Genomic DNA, 16,082 nt, shown 5'->3' with positions numbered 1-16,082 from the left:
GGTTTTCCCGTTGCTGGGCTTTGCTGTGCCCCAGGGTCCCTCACAGGTTGGTTTTCCCTCCCTTGCAGACGTGGATGAGTGCTCGAGCAGCCCCTGCGTCCACGGCGACTGTGTCAACACCCCGGGCTCCTACCACTGCAAGTGCCATGAGGGCTTCCAGAGCACCCCCACCAAGCAGGCCTGCATTGGTAAGGGCTATGCCCTGCTTTGGGGGAGCTGCAGGGGTGGCAGATGGGTCAGCAGAGCCCCTGGCACCACAAAAGGGTTGTAGGGACGAAATGCAGGGAGGAGTGTCCAGCACCGCCAGGTGTGGGATGGGATCTGTCCAGGAGAAGTTTCCTCTGCCTTGGCCTTCCTTGAAATTTTCTGATGGCAGTCAAGGCACCCTCAGAGTCCTCCACAAGAGCAGAACTCTGCTGGGAGAACTTTATCCGACAAAAGGGGGGATTCTGGGCCCTATTTATATGGATGCAGGATTTCCAGCAAGGTGTTCTGCCAAGATGCTGCTGCAGGTGAGGGGAGGCCAGAAAAGGATGGGAAGGGAGTGTTCCACCATGGGAACAACAAGCAAAGGCAGATTTCCCTGGCAGTGCCCAAGCTCTGAGTTTTTTATTTTCTCCATTCCTGACAAAGTGGCTTCCAAAGGCTCCCTGTTGCCTGGCAGTGTGAAAAGATTCCTCATTTCCAAATGGGATTTTTGAAGATGAATTCCTGTGTCTGAGGACACCTGCCTGGGTTTCTCACGGGCAACATTAAGCTGGGACTGCTCCCATTCCCCCTGCTCCCACTTTCTGGTGATTTCCCTGCAGACATCGATGAGTGCATCATGAATGGGGTGATGTGCAGGAACGGGCGCTGCGTCAACACCGACGGCAGCTTCCAGTGCATCTGCAACGCCGGCTTTGAGATCACCCCCGACGGCAAGAACTGCGTTGGTGAGGGTCCTGGGGGCCTCCAGGAGCTCAGGGCTGAGCTGGGATCGTATTCTCCCTGGGGATTTAATCTGGGCTATCCCCCAAGGAGAGGGTTGGACTGGGGAGGTGTTTCCATGGGGGTGTTGTGATCCTGTGGGGTTTGGGCTGCGGGGATCAGCAGGGCTGGGGCTGGAGCGGGAGGTCCCCCAGGAGCACTGGGAATGCAGCAGGACAGCTCTGACCAGGAAAGGTGACCCTGGGCTTGGAGCTGATGCTCTTGGAGGTCCCTTCCACCCAAACCCCTCTCCCCCTCTGTCCCCTCTGAGAACCAGCACCCACTGCCACAATTTGGCCATGGGATGGGGCACGGGGTTTTTGGGCACGGGAGGGTCTTGCTGCAGCTCTGGGGTCCTGTCTGTGCCCCCAGACCACGACGAGTGTGCCACCACCAACATGTGCCTCAACGGGATGTGCATCAACGAGGACGGGAGCTTCAAGTGCATCTGCAAGCCCGGCTTTGTCCTGGCTCCCAACGGGCGCTACTGCGTGGGTGAGTAAACCCCAACCCGAGCTCTTCCCAATTCCAGCCCCTGCCCACATTCCTGGTCACATGTCAGTGCCTCAGGCCAAGGGGAGCTGAGAAATCCAAGGTGTGGCCAGGCAGCTCCTGCTCCACTGCCAGAAATTGTCCCGTTGTGAGAGAATGGGAAAAAGGGAAAAGGTTCTCCTGTCCTGAGCCTCTCTCTGTGTAACCTGAGCCTTGTCCTGTGTCCTGACCTCCTGTTCTTGTGTCCCAGTCCCTTCTCCACACATCCCAACCCTTTCTCCGTGTGTCCCTCACCTCGAGGTCGCCTCACTCTCGTGTCCATCCCCAGACATCGATGAGTGCGAGACGCCCGGGATCTGCATGAACGGCTGGTGCATCAACACGGAGGGCTCGTTCCGCTGCGAGTGCCTGGGGGGCCTGGCCATCGGCGTGGACGGCCGGGTCTGCGTGGACACCCACATGCGCAGCACCTGCTACGGGGGCATCAAAAAGGGCACCTGTGCCCGCCCCTTCCCCGGCGCCGTCACCAAATCCGAGTGCTGCTGCGCCAACCCGGATCATGGCTTTGGAGAGCCCTGCCAGCCCTGCCCGGCCAAGAACTCCGGTGAGTCCGTCTCTGGGTGTGCCAGAAGCAGGGAAGGTGCTCAGGGATGGCCTGGTGGGTCACTGGGATGGCTTGGGCAGCTTGGAGAACTGTGGGAATGGGGAAAGGGGCACCAGGCAGTCAAAAAATGGAGAGTGGATGCCCACATCTGGTGCTGGGATGTTGGAACTGGAAGTATCAGCGTTAAAATGCACAAAGCCACAGTACCGAGGCTGGGAGAGCTCAAGGAGAGTTTGGACAACGCCCCCAGGCACAGGCTGGGATTGTTGGAGTGCCTGGGCAGGGCCAGGGATTGGGCTGGGGATGATCCTTGGGGGTCCCTCCCAACTCAGCTCATTCTGTGTTTGTGTTGTATGAGCATAACCAGGCCTAGAACTGCCATTCTGACAAACAAGCACTAAACCCAGCTCTAAGCTCAGTGAATGTCACTGTGGGGAGTGTCCAGCCACGCTGATGGCTCTGTTGTGCTCTGTCCCCAGCGGAATTCCAGGCTCTCTGCAGCAGCGGCATCGGGATAACGGCTGATGGCAGAGGTGGGTGCAGGATTCCACAGGGACGTGCGGGATTCCACAGGGATGTGCAGGATTCCACAGGCACATCCCACAGCACCCTCAGCTGCTTTTCACGGCGTGGGGATGGATCTGTGGGAGCGTGTGCCAGGAGAGGCTGGGCTTTACTCCCTGCTCTGATGGGAATGGGGAGCAGGACCGTTTGCACCCTCCTGGGTGTTTCCCTCCTCTGCTCTCCGGCTCCTCCTTGGGGTGTCCCAGGCACAGGGAGTTGGCAAACATGTGCTGCCAAGGGGCTGCTTTGAGTTCCAAGAGGTCCCAGTGCCAGCCCTGGGCAGTGCCTGGATCAGCAGGGAGAGCACAGAGCGGCCAGGCAGCCACGGCCTTGCCGAGCCTTCCAGATGGGAAGGAGCCAGAGGTGAAGCCCTGGTGGCTCCTTGGGCTCCCATCCAGGGCTCCGTGATCTGGCCAGAGGCAGTCCCAGGGGAATGATGAGACTTTCTAGCAAGGCCATGCTCTGGTCATTCCACCCTGCTGGGAGCCAGGACTGCACTCAGAGCTCTCCAGGCTGCGTTTCCCTGGATGGAACCGAGCTCCAAGTGTGTGGGGACAAAGGCCAGCAGTGTCTGGGCAGCCCTGGCCATCTGGCACTGCGGGGACGCTGCGGTGCCAGCACTGACTGCCCTGGGCTGGGCGAGGCTGGGGCTTGCCAGGGTGAAATCCCTGCCCTGGCACCAGGGATTGGCTCCAAAAGAGCAGAGGAAGGGAATGGTGCTGCAGGGAAGGGACACTGCCCACCTGGCTGCCACCCTTCTGGGTCACTCGGTGCTGAATCCAGGGATAGTTGAAAGGCCCGACCTGAGTACTGGGATAAAGAAGACTCAAGGATGTCACACGAGGACCTGAGAGCCCTTGACATCAAACTGGGCTTATCCCATCCCCTTATGCAGCTCTCTCCACCTGAGCTCAGAGCCCCAGGTTGGGTCAGGACCTTATGGGCCAAACCAGGGGAGCAGAGCAGGGAGAAGCTGTGGCTGCCCCATCCTTGGACATGTTCAGGGCCAGGCTGGGCAGGGCTTGGAGCAACCTGGGACAGTGGAACTGGAATGAGATGGGCTTTAAAGTCCCTCCCAACACAAACCATGCTGGGATTCTGCAATTCCTGCAGTGAAGAACCGGGAGGTGCGAGGTTTCTGTCCTTGCGTTTGCTGGGGTCCATCTCATGTGGCTTTTTCCCTACCAGACATCAATGAGTGTGCCCTGAACCCCGACATCTGCCCCAACGGGATGTGTGAGAACCTGCGGGGGAGCTACCGCTGCATCTGCAACCTGGGCTACGAGTCCGACCCCACGGGCAAGAACTGCGTGGGTGAGTCGGGCCTGGCCCAGCACAGGGCACTGGGGCTCAGGGGGTGCCCGGGGGTGCCAGGCACCTCCAGGAGCTGGTGCAGCCCCTGCTGCCCTCAAGCACCATCCAAATCCCCGTGGGACAGCACGAGGAGCCGCGTGAGGACCTGCAGTGTGTGGTTTGAGGCTGCATTGCTGGGAGGGCGCAGCTGCATTTCTGCACCTCTCAGGCTGCCGGGGCTCCTGCAGTGCTGGAAGCCCAGCCCTGCACAGCCCCCACAGCCCCCCACATCCCCCCACAGCCCTGCACAGCCCCCCACAGCCTCCCACAGCCCCCCACAGCCCCCACAGCCTCCCACATCCCCCCACAGCCCTGCACAGCCCCCCACAGCCCCTCACAGCCCCCCACAGCCCTGCACAGCCCCCCACAGCCTCCCACAGCCCCCCACAGCCCCCCACAGCCCCCCACAGCCCCCCACAGCCCTGCACAGCCCCCCACAGCCCCTCACAGCCCCCCACAGCCCTGCACAGCCCCCCACAGCCTCCCACAGCCTCCCACAGCCCCCCACAGCCCCCCACAGCCCCCCACAGCCCCCCCAGCTCCCCACAGCCCTGCACAGCCCCCCACAGCCCCCCACAGCCTCCCACAGCCTCCCACAGCCCCCCACAGCCCCCCACAGCCTCCCACAGCCCCCCACAGCCCCCCACAGCCCCTCACAGCCCCCCACAGCCCCCTGCTCGCTCCCCCAGCAGTGGGACTGAGGGGAGAACTCGTGGGTTGGGATAAGGACAGTTTAATGGGGAAAGGAAAACAAGGATTCGTTCCCTGCTCCCCGTGGGCAGGTTCAGCACCTCCGGGAGAGCAGGGGAGATGCTGCAAGTTCCTTGTGAGGGAAGAGAAGGGGCAGCTCTGATTTCTGTTCTCTGGGAGCAGGGACAGGACACAGGGAACGGCCAGGGCTGTGTCAGGGGAGGTTTGGGATGGATCTCAGGGAAAGGTTCTTTCCCCCAGAGAGGGCCTGGGCACTGCCCAGGGAACGGGCACAGCCCCGAGGCTGCCAGAGCTCTAGGACAGCACTCTGGGGACAGGGTGGGATTGTTGGGGTGTCTGTGCCGGGGCTGGGGTTTGGTCCCTTGGGTCCATCCTGTGGTGGCGTGGGGGAAATTAACCCTTGCCAGCCCAGAGCAGCTGACGGACGCCGTCTGTCCCCAGATGTGGACGAGTGCAGCGTCAATCGGCTGCTGTGTGACAACGGCCTGTGCAGGAACACCCCCGGCAGCTACACCTGCACCTGCCCCAAGGGCTTCGTGTTCCGCACCGAGACCGACACCTGCGAAGGTAACGGGGCCCGAGCCCTGCCTGGAGCCAGCGCGGCTCCAACCCCCCTGCTGCCTCCCCACCCCGCTGCTGTGGGCAGCTCCACCTTTGGGGCTCGGGGGTTTTTACCTCATCTTTAGGGTTTTTTCTCATGGTTTTTAGTGGTACTTCACACTGGGTTCAAAGCAGTGGGCACCCAACCCCAAAACATCTGAGCCTGGAAACCAGAGCAATTTCCTCCAGGCCCACAAAATTTGAGCTTGAGGCCTGACCAAAATTGCAAGGTTTAGGGAATTTGGTTGAAAGGTTGTGATTTGGAGGGGGAGAAATGGTTTCCTGTGCACAGAGGACTCAAATATTTGAGAACTGGCACTTTGCACACAAGTGTTTGGTGAAAAAAGCTGATTTTCTGTGAAGGAGGTGAAAAGTGGCCAATGCTGTGCAGCCTCGATCCAAATATATTTTAAAAAATCTCATATTTTTAATATTGTTGTTAGATCTCTCTAAATTACGTGTTTATACGTACATTTTATATATTTATATGGAATTTATATATAATTTATTTATTATTTATACATTATATAGCATATAGTACATTATGTAGTATTTGTTACATTCCATATGTCATGATTATATGTTATATATGATTGTATATATGCAATATACAATAATATATAATACACCACATATAGTATATAGATGTATTATATATATTATTTATTATATATTATATATAATATTTTATATTTTATATTTTATATTTTATATTTTTATTTTTTATTTTTATATTATATATTATATATTATATATTATATATTATATATTATATATCATATATTATATGTTATATTTTTTATATTATATATTATATATTATATGATTATATATTATATATTATATGATTATATATTATATGATTATATTATATAGTATTTACTGTTATATATGACATTATTATATCATGATATATTTCTATATTGTATATTTTCTATTTTTATACATATTACATATTCTAGCATATTTTCAATTTTATTATTATATTAATACCATGTAAAAAACAGTTTAAACCACCATTCTTCAGGCTCTTTGCTCTCACCTCCTCCAGTCTGTGTCTCTGAGGCAGTGTCCCCTGTCATTGCCCCCAGTGACCATCCCTTTGTCCCTTTGTCCCTTTGTCCTTTTGTCCCTTTGTCCCTTGTCCCACCAGACATCAACGAGTGCACGTCCAACCCGTGTGTGAACGGGCTGTGCCGGAACAACGCCGGCTCCTTCGCCTGCGAGTGCTCCCCGGGCAGCAAACTGGACCCCAGTGGCACCATCTGTGTGGGTGAGTGGGGCCAGCTCCTGCCAGGGCCAGGTGGCACTGCCAGCGTCACCCTGCATGGTCACCTGGCCTGGCGCAGGGGCGGGAATTCCAGAGGGCAGGGATGGATGGGATATTGGGATGGAATCCTTCCCTGGGAAGGTGGAGAGGCCCTGGAATGGATTTCCCAAAGCAGCTGTTGCTACCCCTGGATCCCTGGAAGTGCCCCAGGCCAGGTTGGAGCAGCCTGGGATCAGGGAAGGTGTCCCACTGGATGGGATTTAAGGCTCTGGGGACCAGCCTGGTTTGTGTCCCTGCTGATCCTGAAGGATCAGTGTCCCCAGGGAGCACTTGGGCAGAGACAGCTCCTCCCAGCTGCCTCCAGGGCTTCCATGCCCCTGGAATGTGGGGCGTGGAGCAGCCCCTCCAGCCCCCGTGTCCGTCCCTGCAGACAGCATGAAGGGCACCTGCTGGCTCAACATCCAGGACGGGCGCTGCGAGGTCAACATCAATGGGGCCACGCTGAAATCCGAGTGCTGTGCCACCCTGGGGGCAGCCTGGGGCAGCCCCTGCGAGCGCTGCGAGATCGGTGAGGCTCTGCCAGGCTCTGGCATTCCCGAGGAAGTGCTGGAGTTGTGCCCGGGGGTGGGATGGAGATCAGGAACAGGTTCTTCCCTGGAGGGTGCTGGGGCACTGGCAATGCCCAGGGACAGGGTGGGATTGTTGGGGTGTCTGGGCAGGGTCAGGAGTTGGACTGGGTGATCCTGTGGGTCACTCCTGGCTCTGAATACTCCATGATTCTGTGGGAAACATGGATGGGTTTCTTTGCTGACGTCCCTGTCCCTTGCAGACACCGCCTGTCCCCGGGGATACGCCCGCATGAAGGGGGTCACCTGTGAAGGTAAAATAACTGCTGTTATTGGGAACATGGGCATGGTGTCCATGTTGGTGTCCTGCCTCTCTGAGGCTTGGGGGGGATCTTCACTCTCTGGCCCTTTGTCTGTCTGTCTGTCCGTGCCCAGATCCCATCCCTGTTTGTGCCCGATTTTCATGGATAAGTTGCCACTTGGAGCCTGGTGGGTGGCTCTGGGCTCCTCCCACCTCCTCCAGGAGCCCCTCCAGGCCACACTGGATGTGTCCCTGTGCCATCCCTCACCTTCCCACACCTCTGTGCCCACAGATGTGAACGAGTGCGAGGTGTTCCCGGGCGTGTGCCCCAATGGACGCTGCGTGAACTCGGCCGGTTCCTTCCGCTGCGAGTGCCCCGAAGGGCTGACCCTGGATGGCACTGCCAGGACCTGTGTGGGTAAGGACACCTCCTCTGCCCAGATCCTCCCTGCCATGTGCCCCAGGAATTCTTGGGAATCGAGTCACACCTGAGAGAGCCCCCAGACCTCACAGCTGAACCAGAGTTTCCTGTCCCCAAGTCTGGCCAGTAACACCATTGTCCTTCTTGCGTGGGCTTCAGGAGTGGCCAGATAACCTCAGGGGTTAAAGACATGGCCCAGCAGCCCTAAAACAGCTCCTGGGAACCCAGTGCCAAACTCCTGCCCTTTGTGGGGGCCACCTGTGCTTGCAGCACCGTGTTTGAGAAAAGCCTGGATGTGGCACTCGGTGCTGTGGCCTGGGTGACAAGGTGATGTTGGGTCATAGGCTGGACTCGATGATCTCAAAGGTCTTTCCCAACCTAAATCCTAGCATTCTGTGAGGGTCCATCCTCTGGCCCTGTTGCCAGCACTCCATGCTATGGAATCCCTCCCAGGAAAGGTTTTCTCATCCCCATGGGCGCTGTTTGGAGGACGCTCCAACCAAAGCCACCGCAGGAAGCTCAGCCCGTCCCAGCCAGCGACGTGGCGGGCTGTGCTGGGGGCTGAGCCGCGCTGTGTCCCCAGACGTGCGGGTGGAGCAGTGCTACATGCGCTGGGACGAGGACGAGTGCACGGAGCCGCTGCCCGGCAAGTTCCGCATGGACATGTGCTGCTGCTCCGTGGGCTCGGCCTGGGGCTCCGACTGCGAGGAGTGTCCCAGGGCGGGCTCCAGCGAGTACAAGGCCATCTGTCCCCGTGGGCCTGGCTTTGCCAACCGCGGGGACGTGCTCTCGGGACGGCCCTTCTACAAAGGTGAGGGGGACTCGGGGCTGCTGGGGCTGGGCTGGGATGGGCCTCTCTCAGCTGCGGCCCCGCTGCCTGAGGGGGTTCACGGAGACCCCCCCCACCCTGAACCCCTCTGGTGCCCCCTCAGATGTGAACGAGTGCAAGGTGTTCTCTGGGCTGTGCACCCACGGCACCTGCCGGAACACCATCGGCAGCTTCCGGTGCATCTGCGGCAATGGCTTTGCTCTGGATGCTGAGGAGAGGAACTGCACAGGTGAGGGACCCCCTCTGGGCTCTTCCCACTGCCTTTGGGGGCTCAGCAGGGTGGGGCTGCCCAGAGGAGTCCTGGCGCTTATTGAGGGATGTGGGGAGGAGCCAAGGGCAAGACCATGAGTAGAAGTGTGCAAGGCCAGGCTGGACATTGGGGCTTGGAGCAGCCTGGGACAGTGGGAGGTGTCCCTGCCCATGGGTGGGATTTAAGGTCCCTGCGACCCAACCCATTCTGTGATTCCATAAAGCTCCTCCTGCCTGTGGGATGAAGGGTCAGCCCTGCCCCAGGGAGCAGCGTAACTGCTGCCTCTCCAGGGACAGGGAGTTCCTTTGTCCCTGGTCCCTGCCCAGCGAGTCTGGTGTGCAGTGTGGGCAGCCCAGTGTTGGCTCTGGCGGTGCTGGTGGCCTGTCCTGCCCCACTGCCTGTCCTTGTCCCCAGACATCGACGAGTGTCGCATCTCCCCTGACCTGTGTGGCCACGGCTCCTGCGTGAACACCCCGGGCAGCTTCGAGTGCGAGTGCTTCGAGGGCTACGAGAGCGGCTTCATGATGATGAAGAACTGCATGGGTGAGGCTGGGGACAGGGCATGGCCAGGGCCGGAGCTGCCCAGCTCCCCAAACGCTTCCATGGATCAAATCCTCCCTGAGGAGTTCTGGGACACCATGTACCCTCTCCCACCCCACCCAGCTCTCAGTTATAGGGGCTCCCTTCACCTGCCCATTTAATCTCCCTTTACCCTCACACAATTCCTTACAGCTCCTCCCATCTGCCCAAGGCTTGTTTTTATTCTGTCAGAGTCCCATCTGTTTTCAATTGAATAATTCTTGTTTGGAGCTTAAAAAATCCCATCAGTGACCTCAGTACCTCAGTTTGTCTCCAACAGCTCAGCCAGACTCTTGCTGTCCTCTAATTCCTGGCATTCCATGTTCCTCTCCTCTGTCCAGCCAGACTCACTTGTCTCACTGACCTGCTCTTAATATTCTGCTCTCCCTGCTTTGGCTTGGACTTTCAAACCACTTCAAGCCATGATTCAACACCATTTATTTATTTTTCATGTTTTATTCTCTGTGCTCTTTAAAATAAATCACTGCCCCTGGCAGGGGCTTTGTCTTTTCTATACAATTTGTAGCAGGGGTTTCCACAGCTCCCACTGATCATCCTCCTCCTTCTGCTCCATTTCTGAGACACTGAGAATGTCACAGTCCTCACCCATGGCCTGGTGCCTTCTTGCAGTAATCAGATTTCTAATCTTTATAGAAGGATATAAATTTCATTGTTCTTTTCATTGTTCTTTTTTTAAATTTAATGCTCACTGTTACCCGTCCAATTCCACTTTATCCTGTTTTTCTGGGTGACAGGGAGCTGAGTCATCTTACCCCAAAGGGGGTGGTGACGTTTTGTCCTTGCCTGTGGTCAAGGATTAACTTCTTCCCACCTGTGTTTGGCAAAATAATTTGGCTTCAGCCTCCTGAGGGAGGAATTCTTTGCAGCCTGGGGCAGGGGACAACAACAGCAGTGAAGATACAGCCTGGGATTCACCGGGAACAGGCTCCCACTGATCTGGGGGTGTTTGGTAGGGACCTGCCACCCCCATTTTCAGGTGCATCCCAGCCCTCTTTACCTGGAAATCTCATCAGTGTTTTATCCAAGTCAGGGAAAATATCCCATTCCTAATTTCAAGGCTGGAATCAGAAAAATAAACATGAAAGGAAAATGAGTTTTTTAAATATATCCAACCTCAGTCCCTTGTTCTGCTGTCACTGAGGGGCTCCTGGGTTCTGCTGAGGTCAAGGCACGAGCTGTGATTTCCCAACATTCAGGCTCCAACCAGGAGACCACTGGATCCAAGCCATGCGCTCCCTGCCCTGTTAACTGTGTGATATTCCCTGTTCTGGGATGTGCCTCCAGCACAGCAGCAGCAGCTGGAAGGGACCAATCCCATTTTCCTGTGCAGACATCAACGAGTGCGAGCGGGACCCGCTGCTGTGCCGGGGCGGGATCTGCATGAACACCGACGGCAGCTTCGAGTGCATCTGCCCCCCTGGGCACGAGCTGACGGCCGAGGGCAACACCTGCATCGGTGAGGGGGCACAGCAGGGATGTCCCACGGGGAGCCCTGGAGCTCCTACAGGCGTGTGGGTATCTCCTTCCCATCCCCCATGTCCCATCCCTGGAACTGCCCAGGGCTTGGAGCAGCCTGGGTTAGGGGAAGGTGTCCCTGCCCATGTCCCTGCCCATGGATGATCCTTAAGGTCCCTCCCACCCAAAGTCTTCTGTGCTTCCATGATGAGTGGGTCCAGCTCATCCAGGAGGAGGGACGAAGCTCATTCCCAGAGTTTCACTGTTGTTCATTCTGCTGCTCCCTTTGACCAATGGGACAAATCCAGTTTGGACACCCAGGGTGGGCACCAGATGATGGCCTGAGCGTGGCCTGAGCAGGGCTGGCTGCTCAAAGTGCTCTTGTTCCCTCAGACATCAACGAGTGCTCCCTCAGCGACAACCTCTGTCGCAACGGGCGCTGCGTCAACGTCATCGGCACCTACCAGTGCTCCTGCGACTCGGGCTTCCAGGCCACGCTGGACAGGCAGGGCTGTGTCGGTGAGTGCTCCCCCAAAGGTCCCTCCAGAACCCTCCTGGGCTCGTGTGTGTTGTAGTGTTCAGGGGGTAAAGCAAAGGGGGAACGTCCTGGATGAGTGACAGCCAAATCTGTGCTGCTGGCAAGGGACTGTCACCGGCTGTGAGGGCTGTGAGGGCAGTGCCAGGGGCTGGGGAGAAGGAATGAGGTGTTTTCTCCTGGCTGGGGGAGATCTGTGTCCTCCTCTCCCACCCAAACTGCTGCCTGGGCTCTTGTCTATGCAGGGCCAGGGGTTGGGCTGGGTGATCCCTGAGGGTCCCTCCCAACTCAGGCCGTTGTGTGGTTGTCCCCAGACATCGACGAGTGCACCATCACCAACGGGGGCTGTGACACCCACTGCTCCAACTCCGAGGGCAGCTACGAGTGCAGCTGCAGCGAAGGCTATGCCCTGATGCCAGACAAGAGGTCCTGTGCAGGTCAGTGGCCACCTTGGCTCTCGTAGCCCCAGGGACCTCTGTGTCCCCCCCCAGTTGGCTCCAGGATGAGGGGTCTCACTTTTAAGTCCCTTCCAGAGAGGGGATTTCCCTGGGCAGATGATTTTGCTTTGCACTGCCACATCCAGCCCCTCATGATCTGGGATTTCCTCCTGCCCCCCGTGCTCCCGCTGTGCCTGTTCACTGTGTTCACCTTGGCACGGTCTCCTCTGTGCAGATATTGATGAGTGTGAGGATAATCCTGACATCTGTGACGGGGGGCAGTGCACCAACATCCCCGGGGAGTACCGGTGCCTCTGCTTCGACGGCTTCATGGCATCCCTGGACATGAAGACCTGCATTGGTGAGGCCCTGGCTGTGTCCTGGGCGTGTCCCAGCTCTACATCCTGTCCCCAGAGCCACACCAGGGTCCTTGGGGTGTGCCATGGTTGGTTTTGTCCTGCAGATGTGAACGAGTGCGACCTCAACCCGAACATCTGCCTGCACGGCGAGTGTGAGAACACCAAGGGCTCCTTCATCTGCCACTGCCAGCTGGGCTACTTCGTCAAGAAGGGCACCACGGGGTGCACAGGTGGGAGCTCAGCACCCCTGGAGCCAGGGCTGCCAGTGGCAAAAATGGGAAAACCCTCCCAGAGCTGCCCTGGAGAAAGCCCCATCCCAGGGTGCTGTGTGGGGTTGCTGTGGGATGTGCTGGGAGCCCTCCTGGACAGGCACAGAGGGCCAGCAAGACAGGATGCAGGCAGGAACCCACCTGTTCCCAGGTGATGGCCAAGCCAGGAGCCTGCCCTTTGCCCAGTTGTACCCTCAGCCCCAGGGTACAACCCCGGGCAGCCTCTCCCCCAAAGCCCTGGGAGCTCCGGGAGCCGTTGGTGCCCAAAGCCCGGAGCGGGACCATCCCTGGCTCAGCCCTGCTGTGCTGGGAGAGCTGAGCTGTGCCAGCCCTGGTGTCCTTCCTCTGCAGACATCGATGAGTGTGAGATTGGGGCCCACAACTGTGACATGCACGCATCCTGCATCAACATCCCGGGCAGCTTCAAGTGCAAGTGTCGCTCGGGCTGGCTCGGGGACGGCCTCAAGTGCAACGGTGAGTCCTCATCCAGGGGAGGTTGATCCCTCTCCAGGTGCTCTGCAGGCATCTGGGAAGGCTGGGCTGAGCTTCCACTGGAGCACCAGGAGACGGAGGAGCTCAGCCTGGAGCAAAGCAGGCTCAGGGGAGCCTTCTGGCTCTGCACAACTCCCTGACAGGAGGGTGGGGTTGGGCTCTGCTGCCAGGGAGCAACAGGACAAGAGGGAATGGTGTCAAGCTGTGCCAGGGGAGGTTTAGGTTGGATATGGGGAAAATTGGGAAAATGTCTTCATGGAAAAGGTTGTCCAGCCCAGGCCCAGTCACCATCCCTGGAGGGATTTAAAAGCCGTGTAGATGTGGCACTTGGGGACATGGTCAGGGCTTAGCAGTGTCCTGGTTGTGGCCGTAGAGGCTCCCAGGGATGTGTTGGAGCCTCCAAGTGCCTGGACAGTCTCCTGGGCCATTTGTGTGCCCCTGTAGCTGCCCAGGCTCAGGGGAAAGGCAAGAAAAGGTGACCAAGGCCAGGCTGGACAGGGCTTGGAGCAACCTGGGCTAGTGGAAGGTGTCCCTGGGGGTGGAACTGGATGATCCTTAAGGTCCTTCCCACCCAAACCGCTCTGTGGCTCCGTGGTAAGCGGGTCCAGCTCATCCAGGAGCCCAAGGTCATTCCAGATTAGCCAGGCCAGGCACTGACAGGGTGTTGTCCATGCCCAGACCTGGACGAGTGTGCGACCGAGGAGCACAAGTGCAACCTGAACGCCAACTGCGTGAACACGCCCGGCTCCTACCGCTGCGCCTGCCGCGACGGCTTCAACGGCGACGGCTTCTCCTGCTCGGGTGAGCCCAGGGCTGGCAGCAGGAACGGGACTGGGACAGGGACCAGCCCCTCTGAGCCACCAGCCTTGCTCGGTGCTGCCTGTGGCTGGGGTTCCCCAAAGCACGTGTGCCCCAAAGCACAGGGCAGCCTGGTCTGTGCCACAGGGATCTCCAGCAGGGACCCAGCACCTCCTCACAGGTGTTTGGGGAGGCTCAGGGCCATGACAGGAACTGCAGCCTCCCAGCAGTGGGTGGGCACAGGCTCCTGGGGTCCCCAGGCTGGCTGCGGGCAGCCCCCACCCCTGTGTGGACACTGTCCCTCCCTGCAGACGTGGACGAGTGCGCGGACAACGTGAACCTGTGTGAGAACGGGCAGTGCCTCAACGCGCCCGGCGGGTACCGCTGCGAGTGCGAGATGGGCTTCAACCCCACCGAGGACAGCAAGGCCTGCCAGGGTGAGTGCCCCGGGCTCTGACTCCCTCCTGGCCTTCTCTGTCCTCTGCTGTCACCTCCTGATCCAGCGCTGAGCCAGACCCCAGCACCTGCTGGTGCCAGGCTCCTGAGGTGCCACCTCTGCCACTGGCTGCAGTTGGTCCCCAGCCCTCAGAGAGGCTGGGCTGAGTTGGATTCCTGCCAGATGGAAAACCAGGAGAACAGGGGTGAGGGGAGAGAGTGGGAGAGGGTGGAGTGGCCCAGCTCTGCCAGGAGATTGTCTCCCACGGCACCAGAACCGTCCTGGGGTGGGTTGGTCACAGCTGGGCAGGAGAAGCCTGTCCTGGCCCTCACCCTGCCACAGCCTGTCCCCAGCTGTCCCTGTTTTGCAGACATTGATGAATGCACCTTCCAGAACATCTGTGTCTTTGGCACCTGCCAGAACCTGCCCGGGATGTTCCGCTGTGCCTGCGACGATGGATATGAGCTGGACAGGAGCGGGGGCAACTGCACAGGTCAGGGCTCCTGGGTGAGGGTCCCGCTCTGGGCTCTGCTGGGCTGGGCTGGCCCCAATCAGTCCAGCATCCCTGTGACGTCTTTGCTGCTGGGGGGTGGCCAGGAGGGACAGCTGGGTGTAGCTCTGCTCCTCCCTTCTGCCTCTGGGCAGGGTGGTGGCAGTGGCGCAGGGCAAGATGTGTTCTAGAGGGGCTTTGCCTCACGTGAGGGACACCCTGGGCACAGAGCTCTGGCTGGGCTGGGCTTTCCTGGCAGTGCTCACCTTGATCTTCAGTGTCCATCTGTCCATCCTTTCAGACATCAACGAGTGTGCAGACCCTGTGAACTGCATCAATGGACTCTGTGTCAACACCCCTGGCAGCTACCTGTGCAACTGCCCCCAGGACTTCGAGCTGAACCCCACCGGGGTGGGCTGTGTGGGTGAGTGGGGAACCCCCCGGCACCCTGGGGATCCTTCTTGGTGGTCCCTTGTAGCTGGAACTGGTCACAATGAGGCTGTCCCTGCCTGGCTGTCCCTGCCTGGCTGTCCCCTGGGTTTAACCCACGTCCTGTCAAGTGTGCCCCACCTCGTGTCGCTGTCACCGCTGTGGGTGCCCCTCTTGTTGAAGCGATGTTACTCCAGGGCAGCTCTGGAGCTGTTTTATTCCCTGGCAGTGTCCAAGGCCAGGGTGGACGGGGCTTGGAGCAGCCTGGGACAGTGGAAGGTGTCCCTGCCCATGGCCAGGATGATCCTTCAGATCCCTCCAGCCCAAACCATTTGGGATTCTATGATCCCACACAGCTCCCAGTAACCCACAATTTTTCCTTATCCCTGGAACATTTCACATTCCTTTGCAGCCCGTGGCAGGGGGTGGAACACGATCATCTTTAAGGTTCCACAATTCCATGATTCCATTCCTCCTGCACCCACAAGCTTTCCAGGAGAGGCTTTGCTCACGCAGCCCTGTCTCTGTGCAGATACCCGGGTTGGGAATTGCTTCCTGGACACGCAGGATCGAGGAGATGGGGGCATCTCCTGCAGTGCTGAGATCGGAGTGGGGGTCACTCGGGCCTCCTGCTGCTGCTCCCTGGGCCGTGCCTGGGGCAACCCCTGCGAGCTCTGTCCTCCGGCCAACACCAGTGAGTGGGGAAAAGCTTGGGATGAGCACGGGGTGGGAAGGAGGGAAGAGAAGCAGGGATGCTTCCCGATGGATTCTCAACTCCGACTGGAGGTGCCAAGTTCAGGACTTGCTGCTCCATTCAGGGCAGGGCAGAGGTGAAGCGGGGTGGGAGAGACC

General features: G+C 58.3%; 1 protein-coding gene across 2 annotated transcripts in view; it reads left to right on the top strand.

Annotated features, from left to right (window-relative positions):
• FBN3 (fibrillin 3) overlaps window positions 1–16,082 on the top strand; it is a 64,997-nt gene that overhangs the window by 33,493 nt on the left and 15,422 nt on the right. For both annotated transcript variants that reach the window (XM_068996942.1, XM_068996941.1), the window contains exons 12-36: window positions 69–188; window positions 810–935; window positions 1,342–1,464; window positions 1,790–2,065; window positions 2,545–2,598; window positions 3,818–3,943; window positions 5,135–5,260; window positions 6,447–6,566; window positions 6,994–7,131; window positions 7,393–7,443; window positions 7,723–7,848; window positions 8,435–8,662; window positions 8,784–8,909; window positions 9,345–9,473; window positions 10,861–10,986; window positions 11,379–11,504; window positions 11,835–11,957; window positions 12,193–12,318; window positions 12,421–12,546; window positions 12,937–13,059; window positions 13,756–13,878; window positions 14,187–14,312; window positions 14,682–14,804; window positions 15,103–15,225; window positions 15,763–15,924. In XM_068996942.1, the coding sequence (XP_068853043.1) occupies window positions 69–188; window positions 810–935; window positions 1,342–1,464; window positions 1,790–2,065; window positions 2,545–2,598; window positions 3,818–3,943; window positions 5,135–5,260; window positions 6,447–6,566; window positions 6,994–7,131; window positions 7,393–7,443; window positions 7,723–7,848; window positions 8,435–8,662; window positions 8,784–8,909; window positions 9,345–9,473; window positions 10,861–10,986; window positions 11,379–11,504; window positions 11,835–11,957; window positions 12,193–12,318; window positions 12,421–12,546; window positions 12,937–13,059; window positions 13,756–13,878; window positions 14,187–14,312; window positions 14,682–14,804; window positions 15,103–15,225; window positions 15,763–15,924 (3,276 nt within the window). The remainder of the gene's footprint in view (window positions 1–68; window positions 189–809; window positions 936–1,341; window positions 1,465–1,789; window positions 2,066–2,544; window positions 2,599–3,817; window positions 3,944–5,134; window positions 5,261–6,446; window positions 6,567–6,993; window positions 7,132–7,392; window positions 7,444–7,722; window positions 7,849–8,434; window positions 8,663–8,783; window positions 8,910–9,344; window positions 9,474–10,860; window positions 10,987–11,378; window positions 11,505–11,834; window positions 11,958–12,192; window positions 12,319–12,420; window positions 12,547–12,936; window positions 13,060–13,755; window positions 13,879–14,186; window positions 14,313–14,681; window positions 14,805–15,102; window positions 15,226–15,762; window positions 15,925–16,082) is intronic.

This window comes from Aphelocoma coerulescens, chromosome 28 (genome assembly GCF_041296385.1).
Source record: "Aphelocoma coerulescens isolate FSJ_1873_10779 chromosome 28, UR_Acoe_1.0, whole genome shotgun sequence".
In the NCBI taxonomy this organism is placed as follows: Eukaryota; Metazoa; Chordata; class Aves; order Passeriformes; family Corvidae; genus Aphelocoma; species Aphelocoma coerulescens.
This window is presented reverse-complemented; position numbering and strand designations above follow the sequence as displayed.